Source organism: Rhinolophus hipposideros, assembly GCF_964194185.1.
Source record: "Rhinolophus hipposideros genome assembly, chromosome: 1".
Classification (NCBI taxonomy): domain Eukaryota; kingdom Metazoa; phylum Chordata; class Mammalia; order Chiroptera; family Rhinolophidae; genus Rhinolophus; species Rhinolophus hipposideros.
In genome coordinates this window covers 93,736,802-93,758,966 of record NC_138047.1, presented here as the reverse complement: position 1 = coordinate 93,758,966, position 22,165 = coordinate 93,736,802, and the positions used below count along the sequence as shown (strand labels likewise).

Sequence of the window (22,165 nt, the reverse complement as noted above, 5' to 3'; positions counted from 1 at the left end):
GGAAATTCTTATACTAGGTACAAGAATAAGTGCTCTGACTAGGTACTCAGAGAGTCAGAGCACTCGGTAAAAACAAGGAATGATTTCCCCTATTTGTCTCTTATTCTCAAAAGTACAGGTTCAAAGGGTCCTGCATTAGATCCTGCTCTATTCCAAACCCCAAGTTTCTAGTGGGGCTGTTTTCCCACAGAAAGTACTGACACATCTTGGGAATACACAATATTCTAAAAATACATCAGCTGGGCTGCAGTGCCACAATTAGTGGAGCTGCTGTCCCATGAAACCCTCGTCACCATTTTGCTTAGATCAGAGAGTGGATTAACTTTGATGTCTGTCTGAAACCCGTGCAAGACACCACTGGTGGTCTGCTCCCTGCAAACATTCAATCTTCACATCCAAGGGAAGAAAGAGAAAGTGCGGGACAGGAGCCCAAACCAATTTTTTTCTCAGTGATTGAGATGAAAATATGCACCCTAGGACTCCTGACATATTTGATTTGCATCCTGTCTCCCCACCTCCCTGAGCTCTTTCTCCCTTTGCACAAATACCTTCCCCTAGACCCAAGCTTCCTTTGGATTTCACAAACATTAGCACAGCTATGAAGCCCCAAGCCCTTTGTCTATGCCATGTGGAAATTTCTGTATCTGGTGCATGCAACTAAAACTGACTCTAACTTCAGTCCACAGGGAGTTTACTGGAAGCTTATCGGTAGCTTGCAAGAATACAACTACTCGAGAATCAGACTGTAAGGGGGAACGATGGAAGCTCCAGGGTTATGGGCCAGTGGGAGATATGCAAAAATCTCATCAGAACATTAGCAATGAAAGAAATCTGCTGCACCTGTGTTGTCTGTCCTTATGTCACCATCTTTTCATTCTTATTTCTTGGACAAAGAGAACAACCGGACCTGGTTGGAATTGTACCCACACTCAGACAACATGAGCTCACCGACTCTGCAAGGCACTGTAGACTGACAGAAAGAGTAGGTCTCTGGAGCCAAACAGCCTGGATTTGAATCCTGGCTCTGCTACTTACTAGCCATGTGACCTTGAGCTACTCATTCTAGCCATGCCCTAACTTCCTCTACAAATGGAGAGATCCATTCATGGGTGTTCGTGAGTACTGAATGGGTAAACCCGTGATACTGGTTAGCACAGGGGATGCGTTCTACGGCCTTGATATTAATATTGATAGGAATACACAGGGCCCCTCGATTTACAGTCGAACCAAGAATGCCAAGATGAGAGGTCATTCTCTGAAAGGAATGAGGAGCTATTATCAGGGGAAGCTGAGTGGCCAAAAAACAATTATGATCTGTTGCCTCATCTTATCCTTCCACCAGACTGTAGATGCCTGAGGACAGCAGACTCGCCTGTTAATTCACTGCTGTATCCACCAGCACCTGAGAAATGACTGGCACATGGTACCTGGCTCAGGGAACCTTTGTTGCATAATGAATAAACGTCGACTGCTTCTTTTTTGTGTTCCCAATCAACAAGTCCAGTAACTTGCCCAGAGTAGGCACACAATAAGGATTTGCTGATTGAATTTATACATCAGTGGGATTCTCAGAAATGGGGAGAACACTGGGATCAAAATGATACACTTGTATTTGATAGGACTCAGTGGCAAGCAAGTGATAAGTAACCAGTTTTTGGTGTGACGATGCTAATAAGCTATGCAAATGGCATAGCTGGCCTTTGCCACTTGTATAGATTACTGGAATTGTCCAGATGATAGCCTAGCTGAAACATTTAGATCAGCATGAGGGAACAGGGAAACTACCAGTTCCTTGCCACATCATCTTGAAGAGGGTGGGTGGCTCATGTGCCCCACACTACCACTGCTGGTACCTTACTAGGACATTCCATTCCCTGGCACAATCCATACTGGCTTTCAGAGGCTCTGTGGGTGGGCTCAGCCAGCCATCCTGCCAATCTTGCTCATGGAGACAGCAAGATGTCATAGAGGAGCTCATTAGATTAGGAATCATGACAGCTAAACCCTGGTTCTGGCTCAGTGAATGGTGTGTGACCTTAAGAAAGTTCAGGTCTCTAGCTCTCAGTAATATGGTCTATAAAACAGGGTAATCCTTGGCTGGCAGCTCATGAAAGTGTTAAGCAAATGAAATTACACCCATGGTGATTTCACCTGGAACTTCGTCTGTTGTAAAAGACAGAACCCAACTCAAACTGGCCTCAGGGAAGAGGGCACTTTATTGGCTCATGATACTGAGAAGTCCAGGGTAGAACCCATTTTAGGCACACCTGGCTTTTCAGGGACTCAAACGTAATGTCATCATCTGATTTTCTCTCTTTCTCAGCTCTCCTTCTGCTGTCCTCATTCTCAGTCTCTACATGGTGGTCTCCAACAGCTTCAGAGTTTTATCCCCTCAAGTTCAAAACCATCTTTCCAGCAGCTGGGACAGATTATGGTTCGTTCAATGTGGGCCATGTGGCCAGAAGGGTACAGCTGTATTGGATGATCAAGTTTGGGCCCCGTGCTAATCACCCTCTGTGGTAAAGGAGTTAGGTCAGGGTTGGTTATGTTTAATTCTCGAAAATGGAAAAAAGTAAGGATTGGGGTGTGGGGAGAAGCCTCCACTTATCTCATGGATTGAGAATGAGAGAGGAGTGGTTTGCTAAAAGATATTTGGGGTACTATTAACAGAAAGAGAAAAGGATGCTGCTAAAATGACTAATGTGCATTACACCTGGGGATTTTTCTATCCCGTGACACAAAGCATGCATGATTTCATTCCCTCTTTGCTATGAAGTCTTCTGTCCTCACCTAACAAGCTCCTGCACGAGCCTGAGGCAGCTGCCTCACCCTACAATCATCTATCTTCCTCCTCTAAACTTCTGTAGCCTGCAGGACCACATCACTCACCGGCAGCATGGGGCCATTTGTTATCGTTTTATGTCTATGTCCTGTCTCATCACCCACGTGGCAGGATCCTGGAGAGCAAGGGTCAAGTCTTACTTATCTTTGTGTCCCCTGTAGCATTTTGCCTGGCGTTTGGGGCACGGCTGATAGTTCATAAATCTGCTGACAGATCGAACACCTGATTTATATGCTTCTGGAAGCACAGAGGTAGCTAAGCAGCTTGATTCAACTACAAAACTCCAATGAAAGAGGAAACCTGTGCTCTCCACACAATTCCTGAAAGATCGTAGATCTCTTCTGGACTAAATAATGCTGCTGGGGTCAAAATGAATATCTCCTCTGCTTCCCAGACTCCCGTTGCTGGTATCATTCTTACCTGTAAAGGATTGAGTGACGGCCCGAAGAATGTTAGTCTCAGTGGCCCACTACACCCTTGGCAGGTCCTATGTGGGCACAGGCCACCTGGAAGGATGGAGGATGTCAGTTATAGGAAGAGGAAGCAGGTGTCTGTCCTCAGTGGCCTCCGACCCCAGGCAATAAGGTGGAGCCCAAAAGGTCCCATCAGTGGGATTGGCCATTGGCTCTCTGCCCTGCGCTGATACTATTTTCTCCCCCATCCTCATTTACAACCCTGATATCCAGTAAAGAGAACAGGGAGAGAGGAGGGATGGAAAAACAGAGTCAGAAAAGGTCTTGTCACGCGGGGTCTCTGGTACCGCTCCCTACATAAGAACACAGGATATGGTGAAGCCAAAAAGGGACACCCACGGAGCCATAGATAGGGGAGTCATACCACTATATTCTCACTAGCGGCTGGGCAAGACGCATAAAGTAGAATCCACATGATCCGCAATCTGCCGTCCACTTCTCTGCCTGCCAACTGACCAACCAACGCAAACAGGGCAGTTAAATCACTGACTAATTGGCTAACTGGTTACAGCTGATGGCCAACCAGTCACAGCTGATGGCCACCTACTACCCCAGCCAGCACCTTTCCATGGGAGGCCGAGAGCCTAGAAACTGCCCTCCTGGCTCTGTCCCCACAGTCTTCTTGTAGCTTGGATGTTAAAACAGCACTCCTTGTAGACTAGTCTTGGTCCAGAAGACCCGGTGGCTCGGGATTCAAAATCCCCCTGCAGGCCACCCTGGGCCAGGAGATTTGCCCCTTTGTCTCTAATCCCCTCAAACCACCCTGGGGGAGGCCAAGTGACTTGTGCAAAGCCGGGCATCCAAGCCGGGGTCCCCTCACCTGTAAAATGGGCCGACTAGTAGGGGGATTAAATCTGCGAGCCACAGAGGATCCTGCTCGTGGTAGACCTTCGCTAAAATCAAATCAGTAGGGGAAGAACAGGAAAGGGTGGTTGCTAAAAGAGGGAATGGCAAAAGAGGTCAGAGAAGTGATGGATGTTGCAGCTGAGGTAGGAGCCAGAGGGCAGGGCAGCGGGCAGAACACCGTCCGCAGAATCCAGCGCAACCACAGCTCCACTCTCACACCACCTCTCGCACGCTCGGCGGTCACGACGCCCGGCGAGGGACAGCAGGGGAGGCGGTGCCCGGGCGCCAAGGCCCCGCCCCCACCCGGCCCCAGCTCCACCCAGTGCCCAATCCCCGCCTCTGGCTCCACCCCCCGCACATCGCCCCGCCCCGCTCCCGAGCCCAGCCCCCCAGGCCCGGAAGCGAAAGCTGCTCCGCCTCCTCCCCGCGGGGTCACGGCCTGGCCGGCGCGAGGCGGGATTCCGGGAGCGGGGCTCTCGGCGGGTCAGGCCGGTGCCCGGCGGGCGCCATGTCCCGGAACCTGCGGACCGCGCTCATTTTCGGCGGCTTCGTCTCCCTGGTCGGCGCCGCCTTCTACCCCATCTACTTCCGGCCCCTGATGCGGCCGGAGGAGTACCGTGAGTTACCTCTGACCCAGCGTGGCGATCCAGTCCTAGCAACTCACCCCGCGCCCCCGGTCATTCCCACGTGGGGACGTGGAAGGAGCTTGGCTCGGGAGTCAGGCTGCCCTGGGTTCGAATTCTGCTGTGTGCGGTTTTGTGTCCCAGGACAAGGGACTCAGCTTCTCGGACCCTCAGCATCCTCCCCCATGTGCATAACTTTCTGTATCTGAAAATAAAACCGCCCCGCCTCCCGGGAGACTCAGAAGTTGTAAGGAAAGCGGTCTGCACAGAGTGGGTCAGCCCTAAATACAGGTTCATAGTTGGAGGTAAAAACGTTCACTGAACGCCTGCCGTGTGTCACGTTAGGCATACCCCATGGGATCCTTTAGTGTCCACAACCTCACCTCGAGGGAGGCGCTACTGCCTGTTTTACAGGCGAGGAAACAGGCTCAGAGAGGTTGTGTAACATGCCCAAGGTCACACAGCCCGTGAGCGGCAAGGTAACTAGTACCACCCCGGAGTCTGCCTCCGGAGCTTTCGCGCACCGACACGGAATGGTGATGTTGGGGGGAGGCAGGTGGAACCCTAATCATCCGTGAGCTTCAAGTTCTTCTATTGGCAGCTTCGTTTCCACTCCCGGAGATGTCTTTCCGGCCAAAAATGTTTCAACGCTAAACTGTTCACCTGGGTTTTGAGTTTTTCCTCTCTTTTCTCTAATCTTTTTTCAGATTCCGCTGTCTTCATTTTAAGCTGGTTGCTCACATGACAATGGTGCATATCCTGGGAGTGATTTTCCTCCTTAATCGTTCAAGTCCTGTCATTCTAAAAGCCACACTCTCCTTCCTGGAGACTTACACCTCAGCAAGGATTAGCACTTTGATACATCTGAAGCCATCTGTCAGGGAGAAAATATTAGGCATTAGAGACTCATTTTGTTCTCCAGGAAACCTGAATCATCTTGAAGATGGAAGAGGGCCAACCCTGCCCCTTGAGAATATTAGCAGAGGCTGAAAGCTTGGTAATTTGAAGGCGAAAGCTCCGTGTAAGTGCTCTGCCCATTACAAATGCTACAACATTTGGTTTCTTGAGGCAGAGCATTTTAAATACACTCACATTTCCTTGTAGCTTCCTTTCAGTCAGCCAGGATTTAAATGGCCTCTGTGCATTCTGCCTTCCAGCCTATGCACTATGCATGGGGGGTAAACAAGGCTGGGTGAAGCCCTGCATAATCTTATCTCCAGCCTCTTTCCTTATTGGATCCCTGCGCCAGGCTCTTTTATGGTGGCCTCTAGAATTGCACTTGGGACAAGGAGGTCTGCTTTGGATACCACTAGAAAAGTTTCAGTTCTGAAGACTAGTGGAGTGGCTCTCAGCTGGTGGTGATTTTTGTGCCCCAGGGGACATTTGGTTCTATCTGGAGACATTCTTGCTTGTCACCACTGGGGGTAGGGTGGGGTGGTGTGAGTGTGCTACTGGCATGTAGAGGCTAGAGGTCAGGGATTCCGCTAGACTTTCTGCAATGCACAGGACAGACGACCCAGCCCAAAATGTGAATGATGGCAAAGTTGAGAGATCCTGGTCTAGATGAGATGATCAAGGTATGGGTTTCTGCCTTGTATCCCAACAATGACTTATAGGGATTCTCTAGAATCTATGGTTGTCTGAGTCGCTTGAGACAAATCAGGCCTTTTAAGCGAACATTTAGTGAGTGTGACCACAATGTCTGCATTTTAACTGGAAGACAGTCTACACCTGTCCACTTTCTGGGTTCAATTTTAATTAATTTGGCCAACTCTTATCTGAGAGTCATAACTGATTCTTTAAAAAGATAAGTAATACTAAACAGCTAGTATTTATTTAAAGTTTACTATATGTCTGGCACTTTTCCAAGCACTTCATACATATTAACCAATTTAGTTCTCATAGCAACCCTTTGGGCTAGCTACTGTGTGAGTATCACCCCGTTTTATGTATGGACACACCGGGGTATGGAACAGTGAAGTAAGTTGCACAAGGACCCACAGCCGATGAGCCACAGATCTGGGATTTGGACCAGTGCCGTTGTTCACTACACCATGGCACCCTACTGCCGCTCAAAGGGAGTGAGAAAAGGGAATAAAGCAGATGAGGGTCTAGATTAGGACCTTAAGTACTTCTCTGAGCTCAGCCTGTTTCCTCATCTGTAGCAGTGGAGTTTATAGGACTGAATTTACAGATTTTGGGGTGTATTTACTGAGATTACAGGTGTGGAAACACCTAGTATTGTCTTATTAGGCATCCCATAAAAAAACATTTTAAAAAACAAGGAGCCACAAGGGCAGGGATGTGAGACGAGGAGTTTTAAGCAGGTGGACAGACCCAGGGCTGGCTGGCCTGGCAGTAAAGTGGGGTGCAGGCAGGTGAGGTGTTCGTGACTGTGCTGGGAGGACGGGGTTGCAGTTCATTTCAGCACATCCAACTAGCGTTTATCGAGCTTTTCATATTTTTTTAAATTTTGAATTTTAGTAATTCCTGTGTACCTAACACTGTTAGGTGCCGGTGTACATGACCGACCAAGCAAGACAGCACTTTGCTCCGTCTCACTTCACCTTCGTCCAAACCACTTCCCCTGCCCACCCCTTGGACACTGAGCTGGTCTCCCTGTTTCCACCAGGCCCCACCTACTACCCATTCTCTACCAGCAGCCACAGTGGTCTTTCTGGTTATTTTGCTGATTTCTACCTTATTTGTATCTGTAGTCAAAGAATGTGGACTATATGATTTTGATTCTTTGATATTGGTGAAGCTTTGCTTTGTGGCTTAGTATAGGAAGCAGTTTTGGCGGTAAAAGGACAAACGAGTTCAATTTTTGCAAATGTTTTCTATGTGCTTGGAATGATTTACACAAGTTCTCTGGTTGTTGGGTACAGGGTCTATATATGTTGATCACAGATCAAGCTTCTTAATTCTGTTATTTAGATACCGTGTTTCCCCGAAAATAAGACCTAGCCAGACAATCAGCTCTAATGTGTCTTTGGGAGCAAACATTAATATAAGACCTGGTCTTATTTTACTATAAGACCTGGTCTATTATAATATGATACGATATAATACTGGGTCTTATATTAATTTTTGCTCCAAAAGATGCATTAGAGCTGATTGTCCGGGTAGGTCTTATTTTCAGGGAAACATGGTATGTTGAGGCCATGTTATTAGGTATGCACAATCTAGAATATTCTAGAGAATTGTTTCTAATTATCATTATAGAGGGGTCTTCTTTATCCCAAATATTCCTTCCCCTCTTTATTTTATCTGATATTATAGTTACCAGCTCTCTTTTGGTTAGTATTTTCCTGGTATATCTATCCTCTTATAGTCAGGCTTTCTTTGCCCTTACGCCTTATAACCACCCTCAGCTGGATTTTTAAATCCAATCTGATCATCTAACTATTGGATTGAGTTCATTTTCATTTATTATGTTTACTGATATATTTACATTTGTTTTCTCCATTTTATTTTTTGTTTTCTATTAGTTTATTTCTATACTTCGTTTTTGCTCCTTTTCTGCCTTCAAGCCTTCTTTATTTTTCTCCCTCTACTACGTAGTTTGAAAGTTTTACATTCTATGTTTGCTATTTTATGATGATTGTTTCAAGTTAGTCAATAGCTTTCCCCTCCTGTGAAACATACGCAGAGCCTAGAATGCCTTAGCCCGCCCCACACGTCTCCGGTATCACTTCAGTCCTGCTTGGTGTTTATTACTCCCTCAACCACCGTATTTTATACAGTCATTGGTGGTTTCTCTTTACTCACATTCTTCACTCAGCAGTCCTTGCATCTAACTCCTTTCTAGTTTCAGTTTTCTTCATTCTGAAATACATCTGTTACTATTTCTTTGGTGAGAATCTGTAACTGGGAGAATTCATTGTTTTTGTCAGAAAAAATATAGAACTCCGGGTCTTCTGCTGTGGCTGTTGAAAAGGTTATTGTCATGCCCTTTGTTCTTTGAATTTGATTATCTCACTTGATTAAAATACTTCAGTAACTCCCTGCTGTCCTCAGAGCCCAGCCAGTGGAGGGTCACTGACTTATTTCAATCTGGAGAATGAGGTGATGAGATTCACTCTCCAGACGTCACTGTCATATGAAGGAGGGGCTGGAAAGGTCAAGGCTGGAGGCAAGGCCAGGTGCAGGAAGGCTGTACTTCCTGTGGCCTCTGGAGGGTGGGGAGAGGTGACTAACCTGGACCGGAGTGATTGGTATGTGACTGGAAGAAGTACTGAATTTGGGAGCTGAATTTGGGGGTTGTGACTGATGAGTCAGATGGTAAGAGAGTGAGCGAGGGAGGAGAATGGCACTCAATTATCTGGCTCCAGCAGCTGAGGAGGTGAATGGTGGTCTTTGTCATTTCCTAAGAGACAAGAAGGAAGCAGTTTGGGGGGTGAGGGGACGAACTAGTTCACTTGGGGATGTACTGAGTTTTAGGTGTGGGGTTGTTCCCGGGGAGGTTTCCCATAGGCCGTGGGATACGCCAGTCTGGAGCTGCGATCCTGGATCTGAGCTGGAGCTGGACATGCAGTGTCATCAGCACTGGATGGGAATCAGAGTCAAGGGAGGTCAGGGCTCCCGGGCAGCATCGGGTTGGAAGAGACAAGTTGGCGGTGAACACTGTTTGAAGAGCAAGCAGTCAGGGGAAGGGGGGCCCTCAGGGGAGACCAAGAAGGGCAACCAGAGGGAGAGGATCAAAACAAGTCCCATGAAGACAACTCTTCATGGAAAAAAGCAGGGTTAGGTTTCTTGGAGGCAGGAAGATAAGAATGAAAATATCCATTACATTTATCAAACAAGGGTAAAGGTCATAGGTCGTTTTGTTAAGAACGCTTTCAGCGGTTTGGTAGTGGGCAGAAAGCAGATTGCAGTGGATTGAAGAGTAAATAGTGTATTAAATTGACCAAAGCTATACGGGGAGGAGAAGGACAAAGTATTCGCAGCACATCACGAAGTGTAGGGGGAGTCTCGTTTTAATTTTGGCCTAGAGAGCTGGGAGAGCCAGGAGAGTCTGTAGGCAAAGAAAGACGCTGGAGAGAGACCATCCGTCGAGTGGGAGGTGGCGTGAGATCTTGAGATCAGGTGGAGAAGAGAGGCTTGGACACAAGGCAGGACACCTGTTCCGCCAGCTCAGGAGGACGGGCAGGTATGGCTGCAGCTACAGTAGGTCTGATGTTGGGACGTTGTGGTGGTTCCAGGTGATGACTTCTGTTCTCTTTCTAGTGTAGAAGCCCTGTCGTCTGTGAGTGAGAGGCACAACCACTGGCCAGCCCTCCCTCCTTGAAACCCTCTTTTCCCTGGTCTTCTGTGACCAGCCCCTTCTCCAGTCTTCCTGGCTTTGCTCTTTGGCTCCTGCCTTTCAGCCACTCCCCTTAGCCTCTCTTGTTGGGACTTCCTCTTCTGACCATCCCTCACACATTTGTATTCCCCAGGATTCTGGGAAGACCTAGAAGCCCACAGTTCTCGGAAGAGCAGGGCAAACACTCAGGCCTTGAGAAGTGGCTGGCAAGGGAGGAGCCAAGGCCACGCAGGGCTCGAGCGCCACGTCAGTGGGCCATTCAGCTGGGCCAGCCTGACTCATGCTGGCCAGTCTGGGTGTCGGGACAGGTAGGTTCCAGGGCCTCTCTGGAATAAGCCACAAGTCAGCAGAAAAGAGGAAGGCTGCTTAGGTAAAATAAAGCCAAAGGGATCGTCCCTGCTTTAAAACCAGGTGAGCCCCTCTCACGAGATTCCTCATTGGCTTTCATGTTGACATACAGTGTGATCCTCAGCTCTTGTCCTAACTCAGCCAGATTCAACTCAGCGCTGCATAAAGTACAAGGTCAGTTCTACACGTGCTGTCTCGGTACCGAAATGGGCACTCACTGGGGAGATGGCAGTTGGCATTGGTGGTCAGTGATCCCAGACCGGAAGTGTGGAGACCACTGTGCTTTTGGAAGGAATCCTCGATGCTGCTTTTAGCTCTCACCCTGTTGGCACAGCAGGGCTTATCTGAAGAGCCCACGTGCAGGGATGAGTACAGGTGCTGTACTTGAAGCCTAATCTGGTTTTGTATCGGAAAACTAGACAGTGGTCCTGACTATGGCCTTTTAAAAACAACATGCGTTTTAGGCCAATCTGTGAAATGAGACCGAATAAGATCATTTTCTGTGATCCTGTTCATTTTTAACTTTAATTAGATGTTCAGACGCATAAAAATCATAGTTTTGCCAGAAATCCTGTGCTCCTTTAAGTCCTCATTTAGGTGACTTGTCCGAGGTCCTTTAGCATATTAATTGTTGGATGGACACTAGACCCCGAGCTCCCCAACTTTATCTGTTGCTTAATCTTACCTGACAGCAAGGAGTGTTTAATGGCAAAACGAAAGGTTCTGTGGAAGAGCGGTGAGGACCTCTCCTACGTCTCGGTTTTGTGTTTTGCTGCTCCTTGCTGCTCCCAACTAAGTATATTGTAGAGTCTGGATAGGGTTACAAGAAATCGCTTGATATGGAAATGATTCTTATCAGAAGGGCATTTTCCCCGTTCCATGCCAGGTGCTTAGAATATGCTTTTTATTCCTTTCACCATAGAGTCCAATAAGATGCACAGACAGACTAATGTCTTATTTTCTGACTGGCGTTACATAGCTTCCTGGATTCAACTAGACTCTGGTGAGGTAACACAAGTGTTTACAGGATTGGGAGGAGCCAGTGCTTCCTGTGGCTCTTTGGTCGCCCTCAGCTGCCAGTTCCCACTGGCCACCACTGCGTGTCTGGTTCTGGGTTACGCCGGTGCACACCTAGATGGTGTGTGTGTCTAGGCAACAGCCCCAAATGGGAGCACTGAGAAAGTATTTTTGAAATTTTACTTTTGCTACTTTTAAAAAGCCACTTTGAAGTAATTAACGTGGAACAGTCACAATGTTGTTAGACATTCTTATACTTGTTTTGCAGTTGTGTATTTTTATTATTAAAAAAAAGAAACAAACCAACAGAAGAGACATAAGAATTGTGTAATAAATCCCTGTATACCTTCACCTAGATTTACCAGTCAACCTTTTGCTGCATTTGCTTTCTCCCCTATATGTAAAATGTAACATATCTGTACATACCTGCATATATAGATACATATATGTATATATAATTATACATACATATAATAGAATTATGACTGTTGTCTTGCTGAACCGTTTAAGGGTAAGGTGAGGACATTGTCAGCTTGCATTCCTAAACACTTCAACACGTGTTTCCTGAGAATAGGGACATTCTCTTACATAATCACAATGCAATTATCCAATCCAGGAACTTTAACGTCCATACAATGCTGTTATCTAATATCCAGTCTATATTTTAATGTTGCCATTTGTACAATTACTGAGGTTGCAGGTTGCTTTTATTTTGACTGTTTATTGGCAGGAGGAGATGGGGGCGGGGAGTCCTGAGGTCATTTTCTACACCTGGACGATAATGGACGTAAATATAAAGATGTGTTTTCATTTTCAAAGACTTAATTATATTAGGTGGATTCTTTTACTAGCACGCAAAAATCTGCTGGTCTGCATGCAGTACCAGTTTAATAATATCCCTTGGCCCTTTGACTGGAGATAAAGATCCTCAATTAAAACTACAAATCACACCACTGCCTTAGCACCAGGGGGCAGAGTCGGGCTTGCTGAGACACGGGAATGGGGACTTTTCTAACCAGCATTGCAAAGCACCAGGCCCAGTGCCGCATATTTGCGTTTGAATCATTTTGCTCCTGATAGCAACATGCTTACTACTGAAAAGTCAGTAATTAGCTTCTCCTGATCTGTTGGTAGTCACACGCCCGATGTCCTTTTCCTGAGGTTTAGAAACAGCAAATTTGCTATTTCTCTCATGATTAGAAAATAGAAACCTCACTGTCAACCTCATCAAGATGCACTTGCTAAATCCCGAGGGACCAGTTTGTTTTCCTTTTAGCATATTCCGCATTCACAAACAGTGTCTTTGTGTCATATCATGAATTTATGTAAGACTGCTTTGGCCTTAGAATATTTATAAAACATTAATGGATTAAAGAACCAGGGGACGTAGACAGGATGCTAATACCGGTTATCACTTGATAGGAACTGGTTCAGCAAATCGGTTTAAATTGCCTATCCAAGCCAAAAAAAAAAAAAAAAAAAGTGATGCATAAGGACAAGGATTATAAGAGATTATGGCCTATTTAAAATAAATCCTCAGCCTCTCTCCAACATCATTAGCAATTAGCAAGAAAGTGTGAAGACGGGGACTCCTTTCTCTTCACTGGGTTCTCCATTGTCATATAAGAGGTTCAAACCAATTAAGTATTCTGTCCTTGCCACAAGAAGTCAACTTCCTTTGGTGTTTGGCCATCTGCCCGCTGTGGCTTTGCAGTGCCTGCCTCTGTAGAATGTGTTCAGTACACCAGGGTGTCTGATTTTCTTACATCCCTAGGTCTAGAACGCTTTCTGGCAATCAGCTATTTTTTTTTTTTAAAAAAAAAAAAGCTCTTCCCTCTTCTATAATACTGGAGAATGGACCTCTTAGGAGTGGAAAATTATCTCTCTGTCCCTGGCACAATCAGTGATTGGCGTTTCCTAAGAGCATGTTTGAGACACATCCATACTTTGAGACTTCGTGCTCATGGTGTGTTGTAGGGCTCCATTCTCCAGGACTTGAACGTCTTAGGAAATGAGATCACCTTTTGTGTTGAGTTCTTTGAGAAAGCCCGACACCCTAGCGGCTCCGTGATCATCTACTCTAGATGGAAAAGGACTTGGGTGTATCTCGGTCCCGGGGATCTTGGTTGCAGTTCACCTGTGGCTTTTCAGAGGGGCCCAGTGAGAGCTGTTGTCTGTAATGAGCTTCATTATGCTCTGTCTTCTCTCTGTCTCTCTTAGAATTGGCTATCGAGATTCGCATAATCCCTATTGCTCAATGTTTTATTTGCCAAAGCAAAACTTAGCATTGATGAAAGTATCAGGTAGGTCACTTAGGATTGACTTTCTGTCACTTTGCTGGAGAAGCAAATTCAATGAATATTCGATTTGGCAAAACCCTATTTCTTGTATCTTTATGCGTGTGTACTTTATGAGAAGCCAGAGGCCAGAATAAAGCAAACGGCCTAAGATTAAATAAGAGCTAAATGTGGATTTAAAGAAACACTGTCAGCCTGATTAAAACAAAGGTCGGATTGCAACATTTAATTACTATAATTTAGTAGTAAACATCCTTTGGCTGCAAGTCCTTCTCCTGAAAAGCCGCCATTTGTTTGTCAAGATACTTAAAATAATAAGTCTTTGTTTTCACAGGCCTTAGGTTTATTCTAAATCACTTAGAAAGATGTGTCAGAGTGCTTGAAGCCCACAGACATAAAATGCTCAATTTCTCTTGGCCCTTGCCTATTGGACATCTCCAAAGAGATCTGCTAGAGATCCGCTAAGCTGCTGTAGCTAAAGCACGCTTTTTAATTGGCACAGCACCTGCAATCAATTAGGGAAACTTCAATTACCCAAACCAAAGCCACCCACCCAAAGATTAATTTTCTGCTCTATTTCCTATCAAAAACATAGCATATTTAGCTCTGGGCCTTGTCCTTCAGTGGAATACATTTTAGACATGTAAACTACATCATTTTCTTGTTAATTGTACTTGTCCCTTCAATTCAGCAGCTTTCCCCTCTTAATATCACGCCCACCAGTTCTATCAAAATTGTTCTTTTTCTGTTGTTTTGTTGCCTTTTCAAAAATGCTGAGCTCACACAGAAAAGATGTTAGTTGGGAGCTTTTCTTTTGAAGTATGGCTTTCTTTCTTTTACTGCAAGTACCCAGTCTTTTTGTTACAGGATCTAACTTCCAAACCTAAAAGCTTTGAGTAATGGTGTCACTGAATTTAATAGCACTCACATATATATTGGTGTCTAATTGTCTCCTGTCATTGCCCCATGTAAAATCAAAGATTGCCACCACCACTGCCCTCCCCCCTTGCTAAATAGTCATTTCTGTTGTGTTTCTCAGAGAAGGAACAAGCCATAAATCGAGCTGGTATTGTTCAAGAAGATGTACAGCCACCAGGTAAACTTAAAAACCAAAACAAAGTCTCATTTGTACTGTTGTGTGTGGGGGGAGGCATGTCTGCTTTTCAATGGGAGAAATCGTTTCAGTTTAGAGGCTAGATTGTGATTGTGCTATTTATTTCACAACAGTTGCCACTTTATAGGTGCCACCCCAAGATTTCATTTTAATATTTTACTCCAGAATACTTTTTGCAAGTTTGCACGTTCCTCTTTTGCACTTGATAAGTGGGCACAAAACTATAACATGCAATTCAATATGTAGTGTGAATAGCTGTTTTGCAGACTTATTTACAAGCACCCATTTAAACACTACCCTCATGGGAAAATACTATTTACTTGTGAGCTATTTTAATTGATGTGGGATTCTGCTTTATACAAAAGCTCCAAAGTTCCCTTTATGGCTGGATGGTTAGTTACGTTGAGATGATCCAAGTTGGCTGAGAATGAGAGGTTTCCAGCTTATTAACCCAAAATCTTGTAATCTGTGGCAACATTCTTTTTTATTGAGTTGTTTTTTAACACGGCCAGATACATATCTTCCTGTTGAGGGGCAATTTCTGAGCCATTTAAAAGTCTGTCCTGGCTGCCATGGCTTCAGCCATTCCATTCCAGGGCGCCGGCAGCTTGCCCCTGCTGTCACACTGCATGTCAATGGCACGACTCAAGGTGATGTCATTTTGTTTGTTAGGGGTTGAGGGAAATGGTAGGAAGTTTAAAAATGAATCCTGTTTTCATTCATGTTTCTTTCTGTAGGGTTGAAAGTGTGGTCTGATCCATTTGGCAGGAAATGAGAAGGCTGTCACCGACTCAGATCGTAAAAGACATCTTCATGCTTCCGATTCTGCAGCAGGTTCAATAAATCACGTTGCCATTGAACAATGGCTGGAGAAGAAAACTAATAATACCATAAACGAGTACTGTGCACACAGATTAGTATTTCCCTTCCTAAGTATCGAAAGAACCCTGGAACAAATCACCATTAGGAAGGTTATAACGATTTGGTGTACTTTCTAGAAATGAAGCCATCTCACCCAGCTGTGTTTGGAGATTTTCTTATTATTCAGTCTCTATTACCTACCCAACTGTGCCGTGATATGAATATAAGCAACCAGGAGACTTGGGAAGATCCTAGTCTGTTTTTCCATCTTCCAAATAGGAAATTTCAGTGAAAAATCACCATGCTGAGCAGCCTCATAGGGCTTGTTGAAAATGTTAAAGTTCATAAAATGCTTCAAGGACAAGGCTCATTGTAATCTTTAAGAAAAACAGTTTAGCTGAACTACTGTCTCCTCAAAGGTTGCTGCATGTTGGAAATAAGTAAATATGAAGCAAGTCAAACTAAATGGGAATGCATGCATAGTAGAAATCAATGTTGAATTAACAGAAGTGAAAATGTGTGTATTAAAGTGAGTTCTTTTTACTTCACAACAGTGTAAGTTTTTTGTAAATGCTTTCTTATAAACTCATTAGATTATACCAAGAAGTACTATTCAACCAGACTATATTTGACTAGATATTTGACTGTGTGGTGTTTGTCAGCATATATACAAGTAAAAATTTTAAAGGTAAATAGCAGATTTGTTGAGACAAACATTTATTGAATGGAATTCTCTACCAGGTGCCTCACCAGGTGCTGCAGAGACGAGAGTGAGAATACGTATTTCTCTCTCTAGTGCTCTGTCTGGCCCCTAATTTTTTTATTTTTAAATTACAGTAAACATACAATATTATGCTAGTTTCAGGTATACAACGTTGTGATTAGATATTTAATTTACAAAGTGTTCATCCCCGATAAGTCTAGTACCCACCTGGCACTATACATAGTTATTACAATATTATTGACTATATTCCCCATGTTGTACTTTACATCCCCTTGACTGTTTTGTAAATACCAATTTGAACTTTTTAATCCCCCTTTTTCACCCATCCCTCTAACTCCATTTCCATCTGGCAACCATCGAAATGTTCTTTGTATCTATGAGTTTGTTTCTGTTTTGTTTGTTTATCTTGTTTTTTAGATTCCACATATAAGTGAAATCATGGTATTTGTCTTTCTCTGTTTGGCTTATTTCAATTAGCATAATACCCTCTAGGTCCATCCACGTTATTGCAGATGGTAAGATTTCATACTTTTTTTGGCTGAGTAATATTCCATTGTATATATGCACAACTTCTTTATCCATTCATCTATTGATCGACACTGGTTGCTTCCATATCTTGGCTATTGTAAATAATGCTGCAGTGAACATATGAATGCATATGTCTTTTCAAATTACTGTTTTGAGTTTCTTTGGATAAATAACCAGAAGTGGAATTACTGGGCCCTTCTTTGTCTCTTGTTACACAGCCTTTGTTTTAAAGTCCATTTTGTCTGATATAAGTGTTGCTACCTCAGTTTTTTTTGTTTTGTTTTCATTTTCATGAAATAATTTTTTTCTATCCCTTTCAGGCTGTGTGTGTCTTTCGATCTTATGTGAGTCTCTTGTAGGGACATATGCAAAAGTCTTGTTTTCTTTTTTTCCCCTTCTGCCTCCAACCCCCACCCCACTCCTGCTCAAGCCGTTGTTTCTCAGTCTAGTTGTGTAGGACAGCTCCCTGGCCCATGCTGGTGTTATGAGCCTTGCGCTCCTCGCCCTGCTCCCCCTCTTCGGCAGTTGGTCACCGGTCATCGGTAGGCCTCATACATAAGCTCTTGCCGGCTGCCAGCCACTCACGACAGCACACAGCAGCCCGCAGCAGCCCATGGCAGCTTAGGCCAACCTCCGGCTGCTCAAAGCAGCCCAGCTTCAGGGAGAGCCATTGTTCACCCATTGTTCACAATCTTAGCTGTAGAGGGCGCAGCTCACTGGCCCATGTGGGAATTGAACTGGCGACCTCGGCTTAGGAGTACTGCGCTCCAAACACCCGAGCCACCGGGCCAGCCCCTACTCTTGTTTTCTTAATCATTCAGCCACCCTGTGTCTTTTGATTGGAGCATTTAATCCATTTACATTGAAAGTAATTGTTGATAGATATGTAGTTATTGCCATTTTATTCATATTTTTTTATCTTTTCCTTCTTAAAGAAGTCCCTTTAACATTTCTTATAATCTGGTTTGGAGGTGATGAACTCCTTGAGCTTTTCCTTCTCTGGGAACTGTTCTTCTTTAGATGGGCTGCCTGATGACTTAATTTTATTACCGTGAACTGGGAGTTTGCTTAACAGACAACTGGCACAGTTATGTAATTACTGTCAAAAAGAAATAGGATTGTTCCAAAACCAAAGGCGTCACTTTTGGTAGGCATTCCCTAACATTTAATCGACTGATCGTTAACAACCCAATAAAAGAAGGTGATTCATTCGGGGTACATTTGACCACTGTTTTTCTTGGAGGGGTACCAGGAAGTTGTGTAACTTAAAGTCAGATGTCCTGTGGGTCCTTAATTGAGATTTCCTTATGACTGAGGCCGGCGTGTGTACCGTCTGCTTTGGCGGCTATCCAGGCTGAAAGGACTGTGAGTGTCATCAAGGAGAACTCCGGTGCCCCCACTGCCTGTTTGTCAGATGCAGCGGACTCAGTGTGGTCTCCTGAGTGGGCTCTTGGTCCTGGCCTTGACCCCGAACCTTGCTGCATCTCTTTGCGGAGATAAAGGGGCCCTCTGTTCTGCTCCGCTGCCTTGCTGTACATAGAAGGATCCTTCTGAACGTTGTCAAGAGATGTACCGTCAGACTCTGCTGCACACACTTGACAAAAGCCGGTTGTAAGAGATGCTGCTGATGAGAGCTGCCTGAGGGCCCTGGGGTTTATCCATCCCAGGTGCGCCACCAGGGAAGCTCTCAACATAGGGGATCTCAGTCAAATACACTTAGGAAACACAGAGTTAACATTACATTTCTTTGCTTCCGATTTGATGATTTCCAAGGGAGGCATAACATTTCCCAAATGTATTTGATCACAAATCATTTTTCATGGATTCTCTTATGGGACTAGGGACCAACAATATGCTTTTGGGGAAATCTTCCTCTAGACCGGTGATTCTCCAATTGTTTGGTCCCAGGACCCTCTAACACTCTTTAGATTTTTTGAGAATTCCAAAGTGTTTCTCTTTATGTGGATTATAGCTATAGATACTGTATTAGTAATTCAAATTTTTAAAAATATTTATTTAAGAATATCAGTAACAAAACTACTAGGTTAGTATGACATTTTTGTATGAAAAATATTTTCCAAGACAAAAAAATAATTTGCAAATTTCTTTAGTGTTCGGCTTAGTAGAAGATAGCTAGGTTCTCACATTAGCTTCTCCGTTTGATCTTGTCATGTGGCCTTTGGAAAACTCCACTGTACACGCTCTTGAGAAAGTGAGAGTTAAAAAAGACCAAAAAAGCTCTAGTTTTAGTATTGTAGAAATAGTTTTGACAGTGCTGAGCCCCTGAAAAGGTCTCAGAGACCCCTAGAGTTTCTTGGAACACACTTTGTGTCGGGGTTTTTTTCCCCCCTTGGAGTTAGTCAGACATTTTGAGAAATGTGTATCTGGTTTCATAAGTTTCCTCAAAGATTACTTGTAGGGAACTGTGCTTTGGCATGTCCATATTGCAGGAGATTATAAAGAAAGGGGAACAACTGATGATATTTCTTACTGTCGTTACTGAAATGACGTCGGATCCTTTATTTTCGATGTCAAACTATATCCAGTTTAAGGAAGACTTGGGTTGACATTTTTTAAGTCTCAGAACCAGAAATAGCCACACTGCTGAAGAGTTTGTACATTTATCCTGTGAAAAATGATTTATATCACTTGTTTTCCTCTTTGTATTGGCTGATAGGAAGCTCAACCACATTTGTTGTCCAGCTTTTTTAAAAGTACCTAAGACTCTGTGAAATGTATTTGGACCATTGTATTTACTTCATCCTTTTCCCCTGACCTTCATATTATTTGCTTTGTCACTTCAGCTTTCTATCTTCTATTGTATGTTAGACCCCTTGTTTTAAAATGAGTCAGGGCATAAACAGTATTTATTCACTTCAAAGACCACTTATAATCTAGTAAGGAAACGGCAGTAAATTCACAAAATAATATGGACTATTAAAAATGCCTTTAAAAAGATTCAGAGTATCTACTAATGCTGGAGATGTGCAAAGCCTGTGTCCCCACAGTTCTACTCCTCGTTACTAATTTGGCAGGAATGCATCCATAAGTTCACCAGAAGACATGTGCTAGCCTGTTCACAGCAGGCACGGGAATTACTCAACTGCCCATCTATGGTACAATGAAGAAATGAACGACGAGAGTCTCATGATGGGATACGATACAGCCATGAAAATGAGCAATACAGTGAATCTCCCAAACAATGCTGAATGAGCGCAGCCAGTTGCAAAAGTAATGCTTTTTAGATTCCATTTAGTTAACGAATAAAAACGGTAAACTAAGCCACATAGAAGTCAGGATAGTGCTCCTCTTAGGAAAGGGTAGGAGTAGTCAGGGGCCCAGGGGGTCTGGAAGGGGCCCAGGGGGTCTTCAATGTGCTGCTATATTCAGCTTGATCTGGGCACAGGGTACATCGGTGTATTGAGTTTCTGGATATTCACTGAGCTGCACACATTCATGTGCTTCTCTAAATGTATGTCATAGCTTCATTTTAAAAAGAGGTGTAAAGACCGGCTTTAAAAGAAAAAGTTCTATGTGACTGTGTGGCGTCAGGAAACTTTCCCGAGAACACTGTTGTTCTGTGGGAGGAGCCTGGGTTTAGAGAGGGATGGCAAAGCTTCCCCTGTAGGGTTGTTGGGGAAATTAGGAATCCCGTATGTAAGGTGTCTAGCAAACATCTGGACCGTGGCAGGGGCCAGATTAATGAGATAGCTGATTATTATTAATGATAGCTGATAATGATTATCCTTGATGGAGTAGATGACATTTGAACAGAGCTATGAAAAATGTCTGGGATTCAGACACGCAGTGAGTGACAAAGGTATGAAGCCAGCCAAGCTAAGCAGGTGTTTGAGCGATGGTTTGGCTCGGATGCAGGTGTGGCTGGAGACCTGAACCATGGGCTTTGCCTGTCCTGTGTGCACCTCTGTCCTGGGCTTGGCATGGGGCAGGCACTCAGACCGTGTTTGGATGGATCCAATAATCGATCGAAAGCGCTAGTGAGGGAACAAATGAAGGGAATGGTAGTTTGGACCATGTGGTGGGCAAGTCAAGCTGGGAAGTTTTACTTAATTTAGAGACAGGAAGTATTGTATGCAGGCAGTGATCTGAAAACTTTAAAAACGCAGCCTGAGCACTCTCCCCCGAGCAGTGTGAGGCTGTGTTACCTGTCCAAGTAAGAACAGAAACAAAGAATAAGCATTTGAAAAGTTAACAGCAGTTCCACAGAGTACTTTGTATCTTTTGAATCTGATTTAAAACAAAATTGAGCTTGCATTTTGTACTTTTTGCATTTTTAAATTTCTAATAAAATTAATTTTATCGCATTGTACAGGTCCGTAATGGATTGGGTGTTAGAAACATCTGGGCTTCGCGCCAGGTAGTTTGAAAAGCACTGACCTGGAGGCCGGATCTGAGCGTGTGTTCTCGGCCCACGTCAGTCCCAGGCTCAGCAGTCCTGCGTGCTCGGCCAAGCCTGGGTGGGACGCCGGGGATGGGTGTTTCACTCCTAGACTTCACCTCGCACCTGCTGAGTGCAGGAGGCCTTGTGCAGTTTGTTCTGCCTGTTGGTGACAAAATACACAGCTCGTTAGCAACCCCTGCGCGTGGGAAGATAGGGGGAGCACCACCAGGGAGCCTGCTGTGCTCTTCCTGTGAACATATGCCTCAAGAGGGCGCCCAGTAACTCTGCAGCTCTCTTCCCTGCAGCAGGGGTTCTCAGCCAGCCAGCGGCAGCTAGGTCACCCTGCCCGCGACAGGAGCTCCCTGGATCTCCCATCACTCCTCGCTGAGACTGCTAGGTGATGTTTCCCAAACTCTGGTCATCTGAACATATTGGAGTTTGCCCCTTATAAGAGTTGGGGAACAGTCTGCAGCAGTCTCTTCTTCCTGGGGTTCTCTCTGTAACTATATATGATTAAAATAAAATGCAAAAAAAGGGGGGGGGGGTGCTTTGTCCAGACCATTTTGGTTGTGAGTGACAGAAAACCCAACCCCAAATGGCACAAAAAGGGAAGTCAGTCATGTAATTGAAAATTCCAGAATCACAATCATTTTATGTTGTCATAATCACTTTTAAAAATGTGAAAGTCATGGGACACAATCATTTGTGATTGTAAAAAGTAATTATACCCAGAGCCCTCAAGGAAGAGTCCTGCTGGATAGCGTAGATAGTTACAGGTTTTACCT

The 22,165-nt window shown here is 44.5% G+C and overlaps 1 protein-coding gene across 2 annotated transcripts; it reads left to right on the top strand.

Annotated features, from left to right (window-relative positions):
• Nucleotides 1–4,556: 4,556 nt before the first annotated feature.
• SMIM20 (small integral membrane protein 20) lies at nucleotides 4,557–18,195 on the top strand. Of its 2 annotated transcripts, XR_013993804.1 has the most exons (4): nucleotides 4,557–5,089; nucleotides 5,492–5,805; nucleotides 14,791–14,847; nucleotides 15,603–16,273. XR_013993804.1 is itself a non-coding variant. In XM_081056450.1 (3 exons), exons 1-3 carry the CDS (start codon nucleotides 4,670–4,672, stop codon nucleotides 15,638–15,640), a joined length of 204 nt encoding a protein of 67 aa, XP_080912576.1. In that variant the 5' UTR covers nucleotides 4,557–4,669; the 3' UTR covers nucleotides 15,641–18,195. The 2 variants fall into 2 exon arrangements, 1 of the variants encoding a protein (XP_080912576.1); XM_081056450.1 differs by lacking the exon at nucleotides 5,492–5,805 and having other exon boundaries at nucleotides 4,557–4,778; nucleotides 15,603–18,195.
• The last annotated feature ends 3,970 nt before the right edge of the window (nucleotides 18,196–22,165 follow it).